We start from the raw sequence: 22425 nt of genomic DNA on the forward strand, positions 1-22425 counted from the left end.
TCTTTTTATAGATGGAAATTAGACTAAACTTGCAGTAATGGGCAGAAGCTATTTTGTGGAAGAAGCTGTTGGACAGTATCTTTCAGACTTCAGCACCAAGCCAAAGGCTTGTGTCACTGGCCTGTTGATAGGGCAGGTAAGTGTTTAAATCTATATGAAAGTGAATAGGCTTCTGTCAGGTGAATGTGTAACTCAAATTAACACTATGTTCAGATAGGGTTTGTAATCTGTAGTCAAAGGTAACACTTCTTTATGTAGATGCTAGGGTGAAGAACCTGTGTTAGTGACTTGAGCAGTTTTGCACCCTACATCAGTATCAAGCTACAGACTTGATCCTGCTCCCATTGACTTTAATGGTGTAGGATCAAACCCGTAACCTTAATGTTCAACTTGTATAAGACAGGAAGGGGATATTTTGACAAAGGACATCAGGGCAAAACCATATGCTTATAAAAGCTTTCATGGTACCCGCTGAACACTTGGAGACTTTGTTTTTTAAATCTTGTCTGAAAGATACAGTAAATGGCATGGAACTACATTTATGCACCTCCAAAAGAATTAAGGGCTTAGATAACACTGCTGCATTTCAAACGTGTGTTCCCAAGTAGTCTGGAATATAGTTAAGAGTTGCATGCATGTATTGAAGTGAGAATATATCTTCAGGTATTAAACCATATAGTAGAAATGAGACTGTGAAGGTGATAGTAGCAACGTTTTGACTCTTGATCTCCCATTTCTGTTCTGTATTTTCATTCATGTTTTGCTATCAGTGTGAAACCCAGTTATAATAGAATGACAGACAGCAAATGTTACCAGCCATTCAACTGTCACTGAAAATGTGTCCTGTCATTAATATTTGGAGGGATCTAGAACACACTGGAGTTCTTTGACAATGACTTTTAAAGCAACTGTTTTTAAAAGTGTCTGCTTATGTAAACAGATCTTTTTAGTGTCACTTTTTATATATTTGTGAATAATTAACGTAACAATATATGTTACCATTTTAATTTCTCCCACATTTGTCATGCCCAAAACTAATAATCTGTTGTTTTTTCATTGTTACCTTGTCCTTCTCCTATTTGTTCTGTTTTTTTCTCTGCCTGTTGCCTCATCATATGTTTCAAATGTACACTCTTTGGGTTGGGACTGCCCTTTTTAAAAACAAATAAATAAAATGTATGTATCGTCTCTAGCACAATGGGGTGTTGGTCTCTGACTGGATCCTCTAGCTCAGTGGTTTTCAAACTTTTTTTCTGGTGACCCAGTTGAAGAAAATTGTTGATGCCCACGATCCAACAGAGCCAGGATGAGGGGGGAGAGGCTCAGGGCTGGGGCAGAGGGTTGGGGTTGGGCGTGAGGGCTGTGGAATGGGGCCAGGAATGAGGGGTTCAGGGTGTGGGAGAGGGCTCTGGGCTGGTGCAGGGGGTTGGGGTGCAGGAGGGGATCAGGGCTGGGGGTGCAGGCTCTGGGGTGGGGCTGAGGATGAAGGGTTTGAGGTTCAGGAGCGTGCTCAGGGCTGGGGCAGGGGATTTGGGCACGGGAGGGAGTCATGGCTCTGGGCTGAGAGGCAGGCTCTGGGGTGGGGCTTGGGATGAGGGGGTTAGGGTGTAGGAGGGGGCTCCAGGTTTGTGGGGCGGCTGGGGCAGAGGCTTGGGGTGTGGGCAGGGGTCAGGGCTTTAGGCTGGGGCCAGGGATGAAGGTTTGGAGTGCAGGAAGGAGCTCTGGGTTTGGGAGGGGTCAGGGCTGGAGCAGGGGGTTGGGGTGCGGGCTTACCTCTGGCGGCTCCTGGTCAGCAGTGCAGCAGGGGTGCTAAGGTAGGCTTCCTGCCTTTCCTGGCACTGCAGACTGTGTTGCACCGCAGATGCGGCCAGCAGCAGGTCCAGCTCCTAGGTTGAGGCACTGTGCTCGGGGCGGGGGCAGCGCGTAGAGCCCCATGGCCTCCCCGCCAAGGAGCTGGACCTGTTACTGGCTGCTTCCGGGGCATAGTGCAGTGTCGGAACAGTCTTAACCGGGCAACACTGCCTATGGGACTTTTAATGGCCCGGTTGGCGGTGCTGAGCAGAGCCACTGCAACCCAATGACTTACATTCCACAACCCAGTACTGGATCGTGACCCGCAGTTTGAAAACAACTGCTCTAGCTGCCATTGCAATACAATTAATAGTTGCTTCTGTAGATTATTTCTTCTTTCTGGATCTCGGGTTAGTGGTCTTGTTCATTTTCTTCATGGAACAAATTAGAATCCTCTTGAAAAAAAATTGCAGCCCTCTAAGTTGTGTTCTTGGCCAGCTTCTGGTTGTTCTGATGTCCTGATGCTTTACATTCTTTACACTAGTGCTTTTAAGGACACAGCATGTCTGCTCATCTTTAGGAAAAGTGTTCCAATCTGCATCCATTTCTGTTCCACTTGAAGTTCGTATACTGCAGAGGATTCAGCAATAAAGTTGATAACCATCGAAGATATTATACATACATATTATACATAAATCTTCATTACAGACTTATGTGAAGGATAGACAGCATTAAATTTGCGGGTCTTTGTGTACTTTGCTGGTAGAGGCAGCAACTGCCATTGTTAAATTTGAATAATCCGGTATAATCTAAGCCTCTGTTCTCACTTCGATCTCTCTGAAATGTACAATGCTTGATTTCTGGCCAAAGATGACCTTATTTTGTCTTTTGAAGTGGTGGGAAAATTGTATCGTAGTTTTAGAATATGTCTATATCGGTATCATGGGCTTTGATTGCAACTCTTATGGACGTATCCGAGCTTTAATCTAGTTAGTTCAGGTACCAAAGCAAAGAAACTGTGACAGCACAGGATTTAGCGCAGGCTAGCCACTCTAGTAATTACCCATGCTGCTATGGCTTCTCTGCTCCGGTACCTGAGCTAGCTAGATTAAACCTCAGGTATGTCCATACAAGTAGCAGTCACACCCCATGATTGCAGTATAGACGTACCCATAGAGCACAAGGAGAGTATCTGGGTGAGCAAGGGTATTTGCTCCCATTATACTTTTTGGGGGTGGGGGGGAGAACTGTGTTTTGAACAGCCTTGCATGTAAATCGGTGAGGTGTTGAAAGATGAGGAAACTAGAGTTATGAGACTTTTAAAATGATGCACTGAGCATAATAATCTCTTTAATTACATGATATGTTGCTTCTCAAATAATAGAACTTATTTCTACAACTTTTTACTATCACCAGTTACTTTTGAGATTATTAAAAACGGAGAGTTTTTAAAAGAAAATCACTTACCGCTACTTACATGGTTGACTTTTTTTATTTCTCTAGGTTTGGGAAATGAAAATAGACTATTCATTTTCATTAACAATCTAGTAAACTTCACTTACAGGTTGTCCTGCACCAGCACAGTACTGCAGTGTTTGGGTTGCAAGCACTGCAAGGGAGTGTTTTTGTCTGGGGGAGGGGAACCCAAAAAACCAAAGCCAAACCTCTATTAGACTTACGTTTTCTAAATAATGTTGTTTAGAGCTAAATTTTACCTCTTTGAGCTCATTTAAGAGTTAAAGACAAGGGAGAGAAAATATTTCCATGTGCGATTTAAAAAAAAAACGAACCCCAAAACCTGGAGCATTATAGAGATGAACTACACAGCAGCTCAAAATGTGCTATATATTACACTGTGATTTTCTTTTAAAATCGATACCAACCTGATAGTCTTTTGTGTTTTGTTTTGTTTTTTTTCCCCCCTAAAGTGTTCCCCACAAAGAGATTATGTGATTCTGGCTATTCGAACACCTCCAAGAGAAGAGCAAAATGAAAGCAACAAAAATTATCATCCAAAATTGGCTGACATTGATGAAGAATGGGTAACAGCACATGCTAGTCAGGTAAAACACTTTCAGAAGATGTATACTTATTGTAAGAAATAAGTTTTTGAAATTCTTCTGAACTTCAAATCCTAATTTTTATGCATAAGAGTCTTCTCATGAGTCCTTTGATGGCACTGATTTTGTTAATTGATCAAAACCTTACACGACTACAACCAATAGTAAAAAGTAGTCTTTTCCAAAAATGCAGGTGGCTCTATAGTTTTTGAGCACAAAACTTGCATGAAATATATGATGATAAAATGGAAGAATAGAGTATTTTTAAATTAAGGGATTGTGAAGTTGAGAAATAGCCTTGCTAATTTTAGTCTTGCAGTTTATTCTACATCTGTGTTCCAATACCTTTAAAAAAAAAAATAGTAAACCAAGTGATATAGTTTATAGAACTTTATAATCATAATAGTAATTAATAATTTGCTTTTCTGTTTATTTTGTAAGTTGTCTAGAATGCTCCCTGGAGGACTGCTAGTTCTTGGTGTATTTATTGTTGCAGCTCCAGAACTGGCAAAAGACATCCAAAATGCTTTGCGCAAGGTAAGTGGGTAGATAATGTCCACAGGAAGGAGCTGGATTTTTTTTTTTTTTAATTTATGCAGCAGAGTAATTTTCTATCACTGACGTCTTAGCTATATTTATTAACTGGATTATCTGAAACGGAAACCAAAAATATACCAGATAAATGGTTTGCAGTAAAAGATTGCTTGAATTTTTCAACATGGGCAAAACTATATACATTTCAACAACATTATTCTTGAAAACATCTGTAACCATTTTGACTAAAATTTTTCAAAAAAAAATTCAGCCTGAGGCAGACACCAGGCATATAAAATTTCAGTCCCAGTGATTAAAGCTTGACAAAGCTTTAAGCAACTGAAAAGAAGCTCTTAAAATGGGTGGTGTGGGGCAGCTTTTATATGGGGCAGTGCTACCAGTCCCACTTATAGTAACCTATATATCAGTAAAAAGAAAAGGAGTACTTGTGGCACTTTAGAGACTAACCAATTTATTTGAGCATGAGCTTTCGTGAGCTACAGCTCACTTCGTCGGATGCATACCGTGGAAACTGCAGCAGACTTTATATACACACAGAGATCATAAAACAATACCTCCTCCCACCCCACTGTCCTGCTGGTAATAGCTTATCTAAAGTGATCATCACTATATATCTAAAGTGATCATCACTTTAATCAGTGGAAGCATTATGATTGTTACTCAATATTGGGACAGATACTTGTGTAGATAACTTACCTAAGATGTGGCAAAAGACAAAATAAGAGTAATTCTTTCATCTCTGTTATTATTATATAACTTTATTTGATGTATTTTCTTTTTCATACCAACTGTCTTCCAAATTGTCTCACAGAGTTAAATGGTTTGAAGTGGGAACTGGAAATGTGGAGGCAAATGAGACTTTAAGTTTTCAGATGTGGTCTGAAGAGAGAGTTGATGAGATGGAGAGATATGAGAAAGCTGTTACAAATATCAGAAGCTGCAGGGAATGATGTCAGATTGTATTGAGGAACTGAGAAGAGGAAGGTGAAGAAAGAAACGAGGTCTATGAGCGGGGCATGAACAAGTCTATGAAGGGTTTTTTTAAAAGTGCAAAATGAACTTAAGTCAGTAGATTTGTTTTTGTTCTTGTTTTGAAGATTTGTGTGATAGTGGTTGTGCTGCTTTGTACTGTAGCATGTCCAGAAAGATGCTGTTCAATGTAAAGTCTACATATTAGATATTTTCATTAACATCCTCTCCAGCACTTGAGTCTTTCATATGTGATGTTTCAGACATTTAACAGCGGCACCAGCCTAACTTAAAACCACGTATTTTTAGTTCCTGTACTGTCTGAAAATGGGATGATCTGAGATGAGCCAACCTTCAGACTGTCAGATTTTATGTTAGATTATAATTAAAAGCCATAAGGTCCTTGGAAAATGGATGCTGGCATCAGAGTGGCAGTGACCGTTCCCAAGGGTTTGCACAAATCTTTCCATCAGTTTCAGTTTGTATATTTGCAGCATGTGCATTTGCAAATATTCCCGTTTTGGTTCTATTACAAAGTGTTATACAGCTGAGAAACTGACTTGTAGCAAAACTGACATGCTGTTTTGTTTTAAAACTGAAATACAGCGCTGTTTTCAGCAACAATAACTGCTTGCATTAATTTTTGTTTGTGCTATGAAGAAAAATCCCATAACATTCTTTTCCTTCTTCTTCAGCTAGTTTTTTCAGTAGAAAAGTCTGTAGTTAAAAAGAGGCTCTGGAGCTTTACTGAGGAGGAGGTCTCTGACAGAATGGCTCTTCATGTTTGTTCTGCTACAAAGAAGTATCCTTCTATAGCAAAAATATAATGTCTTTTGATACAGTGTATTGAAATATAATATAGTGCAGGATCTATCTAATCTGTCTGGTCTAACTGTATACTTATTGCCACCCAAAAATCTTTATTGCCTTTGTGTCAAGGGTTGCTAGGATGGATATTCCAACAACTCATATCATAAAAAGCAAGGCATCTACTCTGCACTCAATTTATCGGTTCCCCTGCTCAAGCTCAGTTACTGTCCTTCCACTGTTCACAGACCACATTCTCCACCTTCACTCTGCTCAACCACATGCAGCCATAACTTTGAGCATGTTTACTGGTTATATGGTCATGCATTTTGATTGATTGTAGGGTTGGTGTGTCCTTGGTAAATTACATTATATTAATTTTTGTATGATGCATGTAAGTAGGTGAGGTATGGTGTCTGATTGCAGATAGTAAATGTAGAATGTTTTTCTGTTAGAGATCACCCTTTCATATAAAACTCATTTGGTAGTAGTTTTCATGTAGAAGTTACACTAGTGCACACAGATTTCCATTCTGTATTATATTTCTTGTCGGAGTTGAAGGCTATACACTTGTTCAGAATGAGGATAAAGATATAGGGGTTTCTACTGGTGGAAGGAAGTTGAGGGAAAAAGAGGGTGATCAGCAGGGAGGGGCCTGGATGGGGAAGCACAAGGGAGTAGAGATCTATTTTAATGAACCACTTATGGCTCATCAGAAAGGAGAGCCTCTTCCCAGCAGCATCTTCAGGTTTTCCCTTGCACTCTCTGTGCATATTGCTACTTCTCACAATGCCCCGCTACTTCACTCCCACGTTTAATTTGTAAAAGTGATGTTCTTGTTTTAAATATCAAAGGCACCCAAAATAACATCTGATGTCTTTCTCTGTGGCACTGTAACTTGCAATTGTAATAATAAAAAATAGTTTAAAGGTTGATTATGATGGGGAAGTAACAGGCATGGTGGGAATAATGTTGTAAGTCAGTGAAATAGCTGTGCAGGTGAGGATCATGGAGAACTGGGGCTCAGCAGTTTGATGGGGGAGAAGTATTGCTCTGGAGGAGGCCAGGAGAGAGAGAGAGCACAATTCTAGAGAAGTATGGGAGACATCAGGGTTTGCAAGTGTAAAATACATATCACCATTGATTGATTAGCTATCCATATGAATAGCTAATCAGTGTTGATACATATTTGAAAGGCAGGCACATCATTTCTGTAATACGTGTAGTTTACAGGTGAAACTTTTTTTTTTATTCCCATCAGTGTGAGAACATTCTCTACAATATTAAAAACTTGGCTCTGGAAAATAAGAAGATAGTGAACGTAAATGATAAATTATAAGTTAATTTAAAATATTTGTTTTTATTTTGTTCCTTAGTTTTTATTCCTTTTAAGCATATTTCACTGAATTTTTTCCTTAATTAATAAAGGATACTTTGTCGAACCTATGATATGCAAGATCCAAAGGTAAGATTGACTACTGTATGTAAGATTTATAAAGTTCAGAAGAAATAGATTTTATTTCACATTTGTAATATTGTATTAAGCCATTATATTTACTACATTTTAAAAATAAAACCCTGTCTTTTCCTCCCAGAGTTCACCTAAGCCAGCAGACTGGAAGTACCAAAGTGGCCTGTCTGCCTTCTGGCTATCCTTGGAGTGCACAATTAATGTTAATATCCACATCCCACTTTCTGCTACATCAGTCAGCTATGAACTAGAGAAAAATACTAGGGTAACTAAACAATAACAATACACTATTGCTTACTCCTTTAATATTGTACATACAATTGTACTGCTTAGAAATGAATAATGTGTTATGAAAATATGGAGTAGGTAGGGGAATAGAATTAATGATTTGTTACTGGCAGTTAAATCTATAAGGTAATAAGTTCCTTATACACAACTCACTTGCTGCATTAAGCATAAAAAAGCATAAGGAGAGAAATCTTTCAAGATTTTTATTTTCCTGTATTTATTCTATTTAAATTATTAAGAAACATTTTTAGGAGTGTGTAAAGAAGATAACATCTTTTCCTTTTTCTCTTCATTTGATGCAGGGTCTGGTTTTGATAGGATTTGAAAATGGGGTGCTCTCATTGCCCATTCACTATTAATAAGCCCCACCCCATCTTATGGAAAAACAAAATCCACATGTCATGTCTTCCATATAGGTGGTTATGCAAATTAGCTTTATATTTAGGCCAATAAAGATTAAAATTAATATTTCTATTTACTTTAGGAAATGTAGATTAAGAGGTGTATTGTGAGTAGTATGTTGTCTATCAGTATAATGCAGATGGATGAGAGGTCTGAAATTTGGTTAGGATTTAATGTCTTTCTTTGGTTAATGATTTAAACGTGCATTACAGTAGTTTTGGAGTGTTGGTGGGTTTTGTGGCAATATTCAACCAAAAGTGTAGTTTATTTTTAGAGGTTTCAGAGTAGCAGTCTATATTCGCAAAAAGAAAAGGAGTACTTGTGGCACCTTAGAGACTAACCAATTTATTGGAGCATAAACTTTCGTGAGCTACAGCTCACTTCATCAGATGCGAAAGCTTATGCTCCAATAAATTGGTTAGTCTCTAAGGTGCCACAAGTACTCCTTTTCTTTTTCTTTTTAGAGAAGCTTTCTTCTCAAAATATATACTTACAATCTTTCTGTGTTTTTTGGTTTTTAAAGAACGGATTAACCCGGTGGGCAAAACAGATAGAGGAAGGTGTTTTTCTGATCAACGGGCAAGCTAAAGAAGATGACACAGAGCTATTGGAAGGGCAGGTGTGTGCTGTATAGTGTAGAATTAATATCGATGTGTCACTCAAAATGTCTGGTATGGTAATATTAGTGGCTGAAAGGTCTTCTGTAGAATATTTTACTTCTAACTGGCATGTGCCATGTAATTAATATAAAGGATTGCTTTTCTCTTACATAAAAATTGCCATACTGGGTCAGATGAAAGGTCCATCTAGCCCAGTATCCTGTCTTCCAACAGTGGCCAATGCCAGGTGCTTCAGAGGGAATGAACAGAACAAGTAATCATCACGTGATCCATTCCCCGTCGCCCATTCCCAGCTTCTGGCAAACAGAGGCTAGGGACACCATCCCTTCCTATCTTCCATCAACTTATCTAGTTCTTTTTTGAACCCTGTTATAGTCTTGTCCTTCACAACATCCTCTGACAGAGAGTTCCACAGGTTGATTGTGCATTGTCTGAGGAGATACTTCCTTTTGCTTGCATTAAACCTGCTGCCTATTCTCCACCTGTCCTTGAAGCAAAAAAGGGATGATTGTAGAAGTAGTAAAAAGAAGGATAAGTTAGGGAGGACTGGTGTATAAGAATTCTGCCCATATGCTGAAGATTAGATTGACTTTTATGGGTGACTTCAACAGCTTTATTTCTGTTGCAGTTTTTAGAGGTGAAGAGTGAGCCACTCGAGAAGACTTTAATGAGATCATCTAAAACTGTGCAGTTTTTTTGGTACTAAAACCACTACTACTAATTTTTTCCAAAGATTCCTAACTTTTTATTAACTGTGTCCTTAAGGTGGTTTCTATATCTCAATTTTCTTTCTAAAATCTACAAACTGGTACTACGGTGCTAGAGGCCAGTGGAGCACCTAGGTATGGTAGATACAGATATGTGTTCTGTATATTTCATATACCATTTTCTCCTTTTATCTCAGAAAAAGTCTTCAAGAGGAAATATTCAACACCGTATTCAACCCTTTGATGTGAAGGTTCTGACACAATTGGTAAGCATTGTGTGTAGAAAATGCCGGTAAGGTTAAGTGCAGTATTGCATAAAGCTTTATTCTCAGATGCCTAGCCTAAAAAAGGGGCATGACGTAAAAATTGAAAATGTCTTTTTTTAACAACTCCTCCCCACTATAGGTTTGGTTTCTTGTTCAAATTAATATAATTCTGGTATGTAGGGACTTATCCAAGTTATTGTTATTGACTTCAGTGGAAGTATCAGGTCCTGATAGAGCACCTGAGGATCATACAGTATAGTTGGAGGGGAGGGAAACTGAGGCCTAGAGATGTTAAATTCTGTAAACTGCTCATGTTGGGCAGAATCCTGCACCTACCAGGCTCTATTTATTTCAGTGGGGCTTTGTGTGGCTATATGGGTTCACCTGCACAAAAAAGGCTTACAGATCTTAAGGCCAGAAGGGACCATTGTGCTCATCTATGGTCTGACCTCTTGTGTAACACAGATCATAGCATTTTTATCAAGTGGTTTCTGATTCAAGCCCATACCTTCTGGTTGAGCTAGAGCACATATTTTTTTAGAACAGCAGCTCTCAACCTTTTCTACTGTACCCCTTTCAGGAGTCTGATTTGTCTTCTATACACCCAGGTTTCACCTCACTTAAAAACTAATTGCTTTCAAAATCAGACTTAAAAATAGAAAAGTGTCACAGTGCAGTATTACTGACAAATTGCTTACTTTCTTTTTACCATATAATTATAAAATAAATCAATTGGGGCATAAATATTTACTTACATATCAGTGTATAGTATATAGAGCAGTATAAACAAATCATTGTATGAAATTTTAGTTTATACTGATTTCACTTCTGCTTTTATGTAGCTTGTTGTAAAACTAGGCAAATATCTAGATGAGTTGATGTACTCCTGGAAGACCTCTGAGTACCCTCAGGGGTATGTGTACCTCTGGTTGAGAACCACTATTTTAGAAGACAGACATCCAATTCTGATTTTAAAGACTATAGGTGATGTTCCTAGTTGAGTTGTTTCAGAGGTTTAATTTACTCACCAAAAAAAAAAGTGCAAAAAAGCATCTTATTTCAAATAGTTTGTGTGATCAGAGCCCAACTGGCCTGTTGAAGGTTACACAAAGTTCATGACATCTTTAAATTTAATCAAAATAGTAATAATGTAAGTTTATTTTTCTTGTGAGAGATGCCCATTTATGCTCTGTGCAAAGGGCAGATGTTTACAGTCAAACTATTGGTCTCCGACAATACTGTTTATACTGGAATCGCTAATTGTTCTGTGAACATCTTTGGGATAGTCAAAGGAGAATATCGGACTGAAGGGATTTCCATAATGGTCTCCCTCTTGCCACAGAAACATTATAGTTTACCCTAAAATAGGGTAAGGACTCCATGGATATTGGCTTTGATCTAGTTCCAAATATGACCAGATAAAAATGTCTTCCTAATTAATTATAGGACTGGTGGATGATTCTGCTGTAAGAAAAATACTCAAACACAACGTAGATATTCTAGATTATACTTACTAATACAGTAAGTAGACAAACTTTCTGTCACTTAAAAAAAGGCTTCAAAAAGTAGTGTACAAGGGAGGTTACTGGGAAGATACTGTATTCATATTAGCAACAGGCTGTTTAAAAATAATGTAAGCATTTTACACATTCTAGGGCTATAGGATTAATTTTATTTTCAGTTAAAACAGTGGTGACCAAACTTCAAAAACAAGCTGAGGGAGCTGTTTTCACAACCTTGCTAGCATCACCATTGATGTCTATTTGCATGCTGATGAGAAGTAAACATAAAATACATTAATTGCAAGAAATTATAAGTTCCTGGAAAAGCAAATTTTAAAGAATTTACCAACTGGAAAAGGACAAAACTATTAAGACGGAGCTTCGTATTTAAGTTACTTGCTAAAAGGTATTAACTGCGAGAGGAGAATAACACACATTTTACCAAGTACTTAAAATGTTTAAGTGCTGTTAATTGAAATTTGTAGTGGCTTCATGACTGACCATATTGCAGATGCATAGCTAACATTATAATTGAAATGTGTTTATTTTTCAGTCCCAGAGTTCAGGCCATCGATCTGCAGCAATGGTGCAAGTCTGCCGTGGTTCCATTAATCTTAAAGGTGCTGTGAAATGCAGAGCTTACATCCATAATAACAAGCCAAAAGTTAAAGATGCTATTCAGGTATTGAATGCACTCTCCTTCATTGCTTTTCCCAAATATTTTACTAGAACCCTAAAATTATTGTTCTGCATTTGCCTTTGGTGGGATAATAGAGGTCCAAACTGGGCTCCAAAAAGTCTGAACTCCAGACAGCTAGAGTGATAGTTTGGAATTTTTAGAAGTCCTTTTTATTGTTCAAGAAAATAAATTTTTCAAAAAGTTTTTAATTTTATTTAGAAGCAGTTCATTTTAGATCTCTACTAGTGTTGTTTTTGTCCTCCTAAGAAATCCTAACTTACTCTTAGTCTAGTGGTGGTAATGCTTGGTGTAAAGTTTTCTTAAAATTAAAGGAATGACTTCTGTATGTTACGTATTCTTGTACTTGCCAGAGGAAAAATGTAGGCAGATTAGGTACTCCAGTTACTCTTTTGAAATGTATTTGGAGTAGTACTTCTAAATCAAAGTGATCTTTTCTGTTGTCCTGCTGCACTTCTAATATTGTCCAAAAAAGTACTGAACATGACAGTCAGTATTTTTCCATGTTGCAACCTTCTGCATGGTAACAGACCACATGTTTTGAAATTGTGCATATAATCTCCCATTTCTGTTAGTGAGTAAGGCTATGTCTACACTAGAGACCTTACAGCGGCGTAGCTGCTGTATGCCGATGGGAGAAAGCTGTCCCATTGACGTAATTAAACCTCCTCCAACGAGCGGCAGTAGCTATGTCGGTGGGAGAGTGTCTCCCGCTGACATAGCGCTGTCCACACCGGCGCTTCTCTTGGTGTAACTTACGTCACTCAGAAGGGTGTTTTTTCATATAAAAATACTGAGTGACCTAAGATATACCGACAAAAGGAGCTAGCGTAGACATAGCCAAACTAAAGACAAAGGATAAAATTCAAGCACCATTGAACACTGGCAAAACTCTTACAGACTTTAATGCAGACAAGATTTCACTCATAATGTTCATAACAAAAATACATAAAAATCAATAACGCAACAGAGAATCTTGTGACTTGATGAAGCAGGTTTTATAAATTTAACATTACTAACTTTTGATTGGCAACACCTTTTTAAAATCAAACTAGCATTTTGCATAACTAAAAAGCACCATAAACAGATAACTTCTATTATGTTTAGGAAACCTCCTAACTGCATAAAACGGTTTTATTTAACAGACCAGTTATAGTGACGGGCTATATTGTACTCTGATTAGTTTCAGTGGAGGGAGTGGTTTTTAATGGAGGAGCAGCATAAGTGAGAGCAGTATTTGTCTCGATAGCCTAATTATTCTATTGCAGCTTTGTGTGTGGCGTGCCAAGCCGTTCAGACATTAATGAATTAGGTCTCTTAAAATCATTGTGGGATTAGGAAAGTTTTAAAGAGAGCCTGTAACTTGGCCAAGAAGATACAGGAAATCTGTTGTAGAGCCAAGAACATAACCCAGTCTCCTGAGTTTGATCATATGCTTATTTTCAATATTGAAGCTTATTTAAAACAAGCAGATAATAATAAAATCACACTTCTTGATGATTTGTTGTTGTTATGGTAGGATACTGAAGGGGAAAGTTTTGGTTTTTTGGTACTAGGTTCCCTTTGTCAGGCATTTTTTTTTTATTCCTGTTTTTTATATTTTGATTTTGTTAATGCATATCATGGTTAAGTTGGCCTAAATGCAGAGGACAAACTGAGACTTTTTTTTTTTACTATGGTTGTTTCTTGGGAATCACCATGTCAGCTAGTTTGCAAGGTATTTGTGTTTATTGTGTGTTTTTTGTTTTGTCCTTGCAGGCTTTGAAGAGGGATATAATAAACACACTCTCTGATCGTTGTGAAATATTGTTTGAAGATCTGATTATAAATGAGGCACCTGCCAAAAAAAGTAGGAGACTAGAGAAGAAAGCAAATTATCTTTTTCTAATGTAATTTGCCTTTTGTTTTCCTGGAGTTCCTTACTGATAGTCATCAGGATTCAATCTGAAATACTGAAATCTGGGTGTAGTTAGAGGGAAACAAAAGTGTATCAGGCAGCATAAATTGTACTTGTCACTCCTTTGCCTCTTTTTTCAGCTGTCCACTTCAGAAGGATTTCGTTCAACTTCAGGCATTGTACTTTTGGCCTGCATTTTCCCCCATAATGTTTATTAAATACCTTCTTGCCCCGAGTGTAAATTAAACTTCCACTTTATTCCCTTCTTGGCATAGTTGACCCTCAGTACAGTACCCCATAGTCATGGACTCAGCATCAAGATCTCAAATACAGAAGGGCTTTGACACTTAGTCAGAATCAGCCAATTATTTTTGTGATGTCCACACCCAACAGGGAAATAAACAATATACCGAACTTGGCAAGATTCAAAAAAGAATTATCCATATCCTAACTATTAGGGATTTGGGGGAGACCTAACATGCAGGACAGACCATACCACATTTGCCTGCAGCAGGAGTCTTACACCTTCCTCTAAAGCATCTTATGCTGACCATTGTTAGAGACAGGATACTGGACTAGATGGACCTCAGGTCTGAGCCAGTATGGGAATTGTTATGCTCCTATCCAGATGTACAAATGTAGCCCATGTAGTGTTAGTCTCCAGTATTTCACCTCTGAGGTTTCATATATATAATATACAAAATTCACTTTACATTTAAATGAAAAGGTATGTATCTTGCATGTCAGCTCAGCATATTGAATGAATTGCAAGGCTATCTGGGTTTGTATTAATTTCAAGGCCAGAATTGTTTTCACTACATACATTTATTCTCCATAATAGTGAACTTTGTATCTTAATATAATTACAAACCGTGAAACCAAATTAGTATACCAATACTATCTCAGTTGGTTCATGCTTAAGTTATCCATCAGACTCATAGATATTAAGGTCCAAAGGGACCATTACGATCATCTAGTCTGACCTCCTGCACAATGCAGGCCACCGAATCTCACCCACCCACTTCTGCAATAAACCTCTCGCCTATCTGAGCTATTGAAGTCCTCAAATCGTGGTTTAAAGACTTAAAAGTGCAGATAATCCTCCAGCAACTGACCCGTGCCCCATGCTGCAGAGGAAGGCGAAAAACCCCCAGAGCCTCTTCCAATCTGCCCTGGAGGAAAATTCCTTCCCAACCCCAAATATGGCAATCAGCTGAACCCAGAGCATGTGGGCAAGATTCACCAGCCAGATACCTAAGAAAGAATGGTCTGTTGTAACTCGGATCCCACCCCATCTAACATTCCATCACAGGCCATTGGGCTTATTTACCATGAATAGTTAAAGATCAATTAATTGCCAAAATCATGTTATCCCATCATACCATCTCCTCCATAAACTTATCGAGTTTAATCTTGAAGCCAGATAGGTCTTTTGCCCCCACTGCTTCCCTTGGAAGGCTGTTCCAGAACTTCAGTCCTCTGATGGTTAGAAACCTTTGTCTAATTTCAAGTCTAAACTTCCTAATGGCCAGTTTATATCCATTCATTATCCTTCATACTGTATAATAATTTTAAAGGAATGTTTTAAAATGACAAATGCTATGTGATCAGCTGTGTGAAATGTTATTTTCTCCTACCTAAGATCTGCTAAGTTGGAGAGGAGGAAAATGTCTTGTGATGTTTTGGGTGTGTGTGTGTTTTGTTTTGTTTTTTAAAACATAAAGAGTAACTGTTTGAGTAACTGAAAGGAAAATTGAATGCTGCCAAATAGTCGTCTTCATCTACTTTAGATGACATTAAGTTATGTTTATGGTGCTATGTGTACTGAGAAATAAACTCATTGTAAATATTATTTTAGCTAACATTATCCAAAATGGGGAATATGGCAGGAGTAGCTTTTATCATTTGCATGCAGTTTTCCATTCTCTCTCTAGGTGGCACTTGTACTCCATGGCTGTTAACTACATAAAACAATAACTAATTGTTTGATATCCTTTATGATGCTGAAATTGTGTACTGTTTGGCACATGCATCAATTCCTTTATCTCCAACCTTCCTGAGAGTGCTCTTTGTATCATTTCTAAAGTGATAAAGGGCCTGGTCAACATTTTCAATTCAAAATAATTTTTAAGGTTGTTTGGCTATTTCTAAGGACCACTGAAGAGTGTTATGTGAAAAATATATGAAAAGTTTTAGTTAGTAGGAATATAATTTCCATTTACAAATATAAGTGTCTAGAACTTACATGAAACAGTAACAATTAGGCTGGAAATGTTTGAAATCAGACTTTTACATGATGCCTTGGACAGTCCTGTTTACAACTGTTTGTATAATGTATGCTGATTATTGAAATGTCTTTACCACAGCTACACAAGTTTTTGTATGGTATTTCCCTTTCTTGCTAGATTCTGAGAGAGAGTTTCATGCCTTGCCTCACAGAGTGTTTGCCTCCATTGCTGGATCAAATGTGATGCTGTGTGATTATAAATTTGGAGATGAAACGGCTGGCGAAATCCAAGAGCGTTTTTCTGAGATATTGGATCAAGTTGTGCATGGGGAAGCTATACACATAGCCGAGGAAATAAACACAGGTAAATATAGCATCTGAGTGAAGAACCAAATTAGACTATAACTGGGATTACGGATAAATTAACCAATAGACTTTATTGTGGTTCATTACATTACACTGAGTGCATCAAGGCTTAAATCTGGCTAACTTCGTATCTTGTAGCTCTTGTGTATACTAGTGTAATTACACTTTAAATATACTTACTTTATATTACAGGAATAAGATGCTTAAGGCTGCCATATTTTGTACATAATAAAGAGTTACTTGATATGTTTTTGCTTTCTCATGGGTTGTGTCATAGATCAGCACTTCAGCTATCTAGAGCTTCAAGGTAAGATGGCAAAAATGTTGGTAATTTAGTCACAACCCACAAAAATGCAAAAATAATCTTAAATCTTTTATTGTAGCAATATACAAGGCTCCATCAAGAAATTAATGTAATTAATTTAAAACTCCATGATTGCAGTGTGTTGAGTTATTGGTGACCTTATTTCATGAGGAATTTATAAATAGATTTTCTTAAAGACTGAGACAAAAACTGCACCACATATGAACTTTCTGACCTCTTATATTTTAGTCAAGAACTTGCTCAGTAGCTTAATATTTTAACTAGAACAATGCTTTCATCAAAACAAATGTTTTCACAGTAAATGTAAAAATGTATTTCCAGCATTTTTGTTGGGAGTTTTGTTTGGGGTTTTTATCTCATTACTCTGAGTTTTAATTTGTCTGTGTCAAATGTGTTGTGCAAGACTTTTTTTGGTGGGGGGAGTGCTCTCCATTTAATTTAACATGGAATTCCATTGCATGCTAAATAACTATTTTGTCATCATAATTAACACTCTATCTGTATATAACTTTTGTATTCCAGTTATGAGGGTTTTTTCATACTTTTCTATTTTTAAAATTAGAAGTATTTTGTGGTATAATTAGCTTTATAGAGTTTCACTCCTGTATCACCTGACTGCAGTTACTAACTCATAAGGAAAAAATTTATCCCTTTCCAGGTGAGATAATCAAATGTTGTTGTGGTTGGAAAATATAGCCCATAATAGATCTTAATATCTGAGGCATGCTTATTCTCTCTCTCTTCCCCCAATATGGTTAGAGGAGTTTTATTCTATGATTTTGTAATGTCTTAAGTCAAAAACATTTTAATACTTTTCTAGTTTTATCATAGCTAATACCACTTTCACTGCTTCAAACCTGCATATGTTTGAAGAGGAAAATGTGAAATGTTGCTGTAGAGTTGACTGTAGGTCGGAATGTGATTTCTTGTGCTCATTTCTTGTGATGAGTTCCATATTTCTATTCAGTGAATTTCATCACTAGCCGGAAACTCCTCCATCAGTTCCAAATTAATTGAGGTCCCTATGTTTCAACTACTTTGGAAATAATGAGTGAAATTCATCCCTGGTGTTAATCAATGCACTTCAGTGGCGGTATACAGGGATGAATTGGGGATTAATTATAAAAAAATTAAAATGAAAGCAAACCAAAAAACCCACTGGTGTTACACTAACATTGTTTTTTGTTAAAATAATATTACAGCTAACAGAATACTGTAGGTGAGCTGTAATGAAGGTGTCATGCTGTCCGAAGTGGCTCACGACCATGAGTGCCTACTTCAGGGAAGACTGTTGGAAAACAGGGCAGACACCCCAAAACTGGTGTTATATTCTATAATTAGATTTCACCAAGCCAGTAACAAATGTGAACTCCTGGGTCACTATACCAGTCTTAACATAGAATCACAGACTGGAGAGTCTGAGGGGACTGTCTGTCTTGCTAATTTAGAAATAAGCTTAATTGTCAGCCTGACTAGGAAGACTTAAATATTTAAGGAAACAAGGAGTAATTTAAATGTAGGTGGGTCTTGTGTACTTTCACATAGAAGTACTCTCAGCAGTTTATTTATGTGATTTTTGTGACATAACGCAAGTTTGGAATTTTCCTGAGATATCTTTCATGTAAAGGGATGGTCTTCAGTTGAATAGCATCACTTGTTTCTCAAAGCTTAAGCATGCATTCCTAAAACTTGATGCGCTGCAACAATGGAGAGTTAATGCTAACATTTGCAGTGAATTTTGACATGACCCTTTCTGTTAAGACAATGCTCATAATGTTAGACATCTTAGAAACCTGTTTTTGATGAAAATATGACCGTTTCTAAAATTCCATTTAAAATGCCTCAATTACTGTAACACAATATAGATATTTCTAAAAACAGTCTACTAAAAATATGCTCATTACTTTAAATAGTGAAAAATCTGCTTACATTTTGGTTATGTGATTCTGTTTAACACTATTTTAGTTTAATATCTTCATATGGTTAGGAGAGAATCAATATATGAAACGGATTTAAACTTTTTTTGCTCAAAACACAGAACAATGCCATATTTTTAAGAATTACATACAGTAGTTATTTGTATACTAGATCCACATGTTCTGGTCACAAAAGTGTTTTCATTATATCTTTTCATTGTAGCTCATGCTAATGACCCACTGCAATGGTTCAGTCTTTAAAATTTTTAAATGGAAAATAGTAAGAAGAACTAACAAGTCATATCTGAAAAGTATAAGCAACTCTCAGATTGTAGTTCCAAGGTCCTCCAGGGCTTTGACATCAGCAACTGAAAGCTTTGCATTAGCGAGTGGCCTCACTAAATCCTAGCTCCTGGCACCAACAAATTAAATACATTGAGTAGGTAAACACAAATACAGTTTTAGTGGCCGTAATCTCTTATTGTTCACTTGTTCTTTGTAAGGCAGTTTAAGGTCTGGCGAAGGCTAGGGACAGAGAATATTGGCATTAGAAAGCGTCTGCACTAGACAATTGTACACAGCATTATATCAGTGCTGCTTTAGATTTGGGCATTATGTGTCCTAGGCTTTAATCTTCTTTGGTTTACTACGAAGAACAGGTATTTATTTTATTTATTATTTATTTTCTAATCCATCCTGTGAACCATGTGCATTAATGTCCTTCTCAAGAGTAACAGCCCCCAGTGTGATAACTGTGCTTGTAGGAATGCCATCACAGAGCCATATAAAGCTGATGGGGGTGGTTTTTCCCCCCTCCCCAGCAACATTACCCTGACCAGAGTTATGAAGATTTTTAAATGCTGACTGAAAAAGGTGGTTTTTTGTGAATGCAAAATTCTGAACTTTATTATGAAATTGAAACTATTATTAAAATATATATTTAGACAGAACACTGTTTCTAGCTTTTCTTTCCAATACAGGTTCTTAAGTATCAAATTATTTTCTTCACTGTAATATTTGAACTGCAGATTTCTACACACACTGTAAACAGATGAGCATGTGTATTTTTTTTTCTGGTAACTGTAGTTGTAGTAAATGAAATATTATCCAAGTTTTATTCTTGATTAGCACTTGAAACCTCTGCATCCCATTAAATAAGTTGCTAAGCAGTTGTATTCATTAGTTGCTATCGGTTTCTGGAGTAAAAACATGTAGAGACATGCTTTCACAAAGGGAGATAGCTTGGATGATTTTTAAATGACCTCATTTGTGTGTAAGTTATATGGCGTTAGAATTTCATAAGCTAGCCATACATGAGACATCTCAGATGATACACCAGCCACCCATCTGATCAACCCAGATCCTGTTTAAACTTACTTCAATAGCTGGTGATAAAATGGTGAAAGTACTTCTGGAAGTGTAGCAATTTCTGTAATTGGTGCATGAGACAGAGGGCACTGCCTTGTATTGCTCAGTGATTCCTAGATGATTAATGAATGGGTCAGGCAGCCTCACTTATGTAGAGTTCTGTTTATATTTTGACAAAGTAAAACTTTCCTTATCTAGATTCTACATCTAAAAGTAAAATGTATGGACTTAATCCAAAAAGTAACTTCTAACAGCCAAGACATAATATTGTAGCATAACATAATACTGCAAGTGGTGCCTCCATACCCTGCTATGATACGATGGTGCAGTGAAACCTGTGTAAAAAGCCACTCTGTTAGGCAAAGCATGTCTTAGAAGACCACCCCAGAGTATCTCCAAACATACAGAGTCCAGTTCTGCTCTACCTGTGTTGAACTGCTACCTCCAGTGAGTAATTGACTTTGGTCCCTTGAGTGGTTGCTTAAGACAGATTTCACTGCATAATTTTCCTTGTCATGTTCATAACATTATTTTGATACAGGCTAGGATCGTACTGGCTTTTTTTTTTTTTTTTTTTTGTTGCTGCAACTCAACAATACATTTTCATCTTCCTCATGCTACTAACTTGAATGCTATACCCACTTTAATGGTCAATAATTTCCAGATATTTACCCAGCAACCAACAGGTTGTATTAAGATTTTTAGATTCCAGTCTCCATTTCCTTACATTTTGCTAATAATTGGCTGTAAATTCTTTTTTTGTTTTTGTTGTTCTTTCATTAAAAGATTGTTATTGGGTCGAGTTAAAGAGTATATTACTTAGAAATGTGAAATCATTTGGTGCTCAAAGCTCCTCCTTAATACAAGTGATTTTTAAAATTATTATTAGTTGCTGGGTAGAAAATCTTATTCTAGATAGAACAAGGCCATCCTTTAGGGATTCTGGTACAAGAACACATTGAAACATAATTGCGGGGGAAAAAACACTTAGGCATAACTTTCCCAGATTAAATCCGGTGGAACTTCACATTTACAGAAAAGTCCAATATAGAAGCCCCTGCTTGCACCATTGGCAGATAGTAGTAATAGATTCACCCCATGTAGTCACTTGTTTGTTGAAGCAATCTGGGTGAATTTTTATGTGTATGCTTAAAGTAAATAATGAAACGGTGTTTGTTTTATATTTGAGGGGGAAAATTCACATATTCTGAAAGTACCGTTAATTGGCTGGGATACAGAACCCTTCAATTTTAGATCAGTGGTTTATTTCCAGCCTAAGTCAACAGTAGCCAATGTGTTTTCCTCTATGTATGAAATCAGTTAGTGACCTCAATCTAATTATAACTGGACAAGTGTCCACCAAACAGTTGGCACTTTTAGCAAAGACACAGGACTGGATTCTAAATTATTCTCCCGGTCTCAAAAATTGGCCAGAATTAAAATACACAGACAAAGATGTGTACAGAAATTTTTATTTCCACTGTCTGGGCTGTATTTTTTCTATGGAAAAATGAAGGACCTCAATGTTTGGGAATCCTATGTGCCATATTTTTGCATTGGTTAATGGATGCTTTGTTCTGTGTGTGTGTGTATTTAACAAGTAATATTAGTTACAATCTCAATGTGTTTACAAGAGGACAACGTATTGAGAGGCACGGTCAACTTGAAACCCACCCAGTTTTTAAAAAAATTGCCCCTGAGCACCACTTCCCATTCCCATCTTTAATGGAAGTTTTACAGTCAGATTTCCCAGTTTTAAAATTTTTCTCTTTATTTTGGAGTTTTTCTACACAGTGATAAGAGGTATCCAGATGGGGATGGGTGAAACTACTACACATGAAGTTCTGTCAAATGCACAAAATAAACCAAAAAAAGATATCCCCTCTTCCCCCCCTCCCCTCATCCAATCTCTTTATTACTTAATCTTAGGTGTTACCTGTAACAATAATAGATTAAATATTTTCACATCTAAATGCTGGTTTTTATGGTCTCCTTTATAACCATTTCTAGTCATGATTTAAAAAAAAAAAACAACCTCTATGCAGCCTTGCATTTCAACAGTACAAGTACACAAAGTGCAGTATAACAAACAAAACTGAAGGTTTGTTTTTCATTCTAAGAAAAAATAATTTAGTTTCTTCTTGTAAAGCCCCAGTTTAGGACCCAATTCTGTGGACGATTATGTACCTGA

General features: G+C 37.1%; 1 protein-coding gene across 3 annotated transcripts in view; it reads left to right on the forward strand.

Moving 5' to 3' along the window:
• Positions 1-22425, forward strand: part of ODR4 (odr-4 GPCR localization factor homolog) — a 36519-nt gene that overhangs the window by 1398 nt on the left and 12696 nt on the right. For all 3 annotated transcript variants that reach the window (XR_014712719.1, XM_084637154.1, XM_084637155.1), the window contains exons 2-12: positions 12-136; positions 3720-3854; positions 4293-4388; positions 6071-6177; positions 7611-7647; positions 7778-7918; positions 8867-8962; positions 9868-9936; positions 11992-12120; positions 13894-13984; positions 16438-16623. Coding sequence is in view for 2 of the 3 variants with exons in the window: in XM_084637154.1 (XP_084493280.1) it covers positions 38-136; positions 3720-3854; positions 4293-4388; positions 6071-6177; positions 7611-7647; positions 7778-7918; positions 8867-8962; positions 9868-9936; positions 11992-12120; positions 13894-13984; positions 16438-16623 (1186 nt within the window). In the remaining variant the exon portion in view is untranslated. The remainder of the gene's footprint in view (positions 1-11; positions 137-3719; positions 3855-4292; positions 4389-6070; positions 6178-7610; positions 7648-7777; positions 7919-8866; positions 8963-9867; positions 9937-11991; positions 12121-13893; positions 13985-16437; positions 16624-22425) is intronic.

The sequence above is a fragment of the Lepidochelys olivacea genome (assembly GCF_965140295.1).
Source record: "Lepidochelys olivacea isolate rLepOli2 genome assembly, chromosome: 8".
NCBI lineage: Eukaryota > Metazoa > Chordata > Testudines > Cheloniidae > Lepidochelys > Lepidochelys olivacea.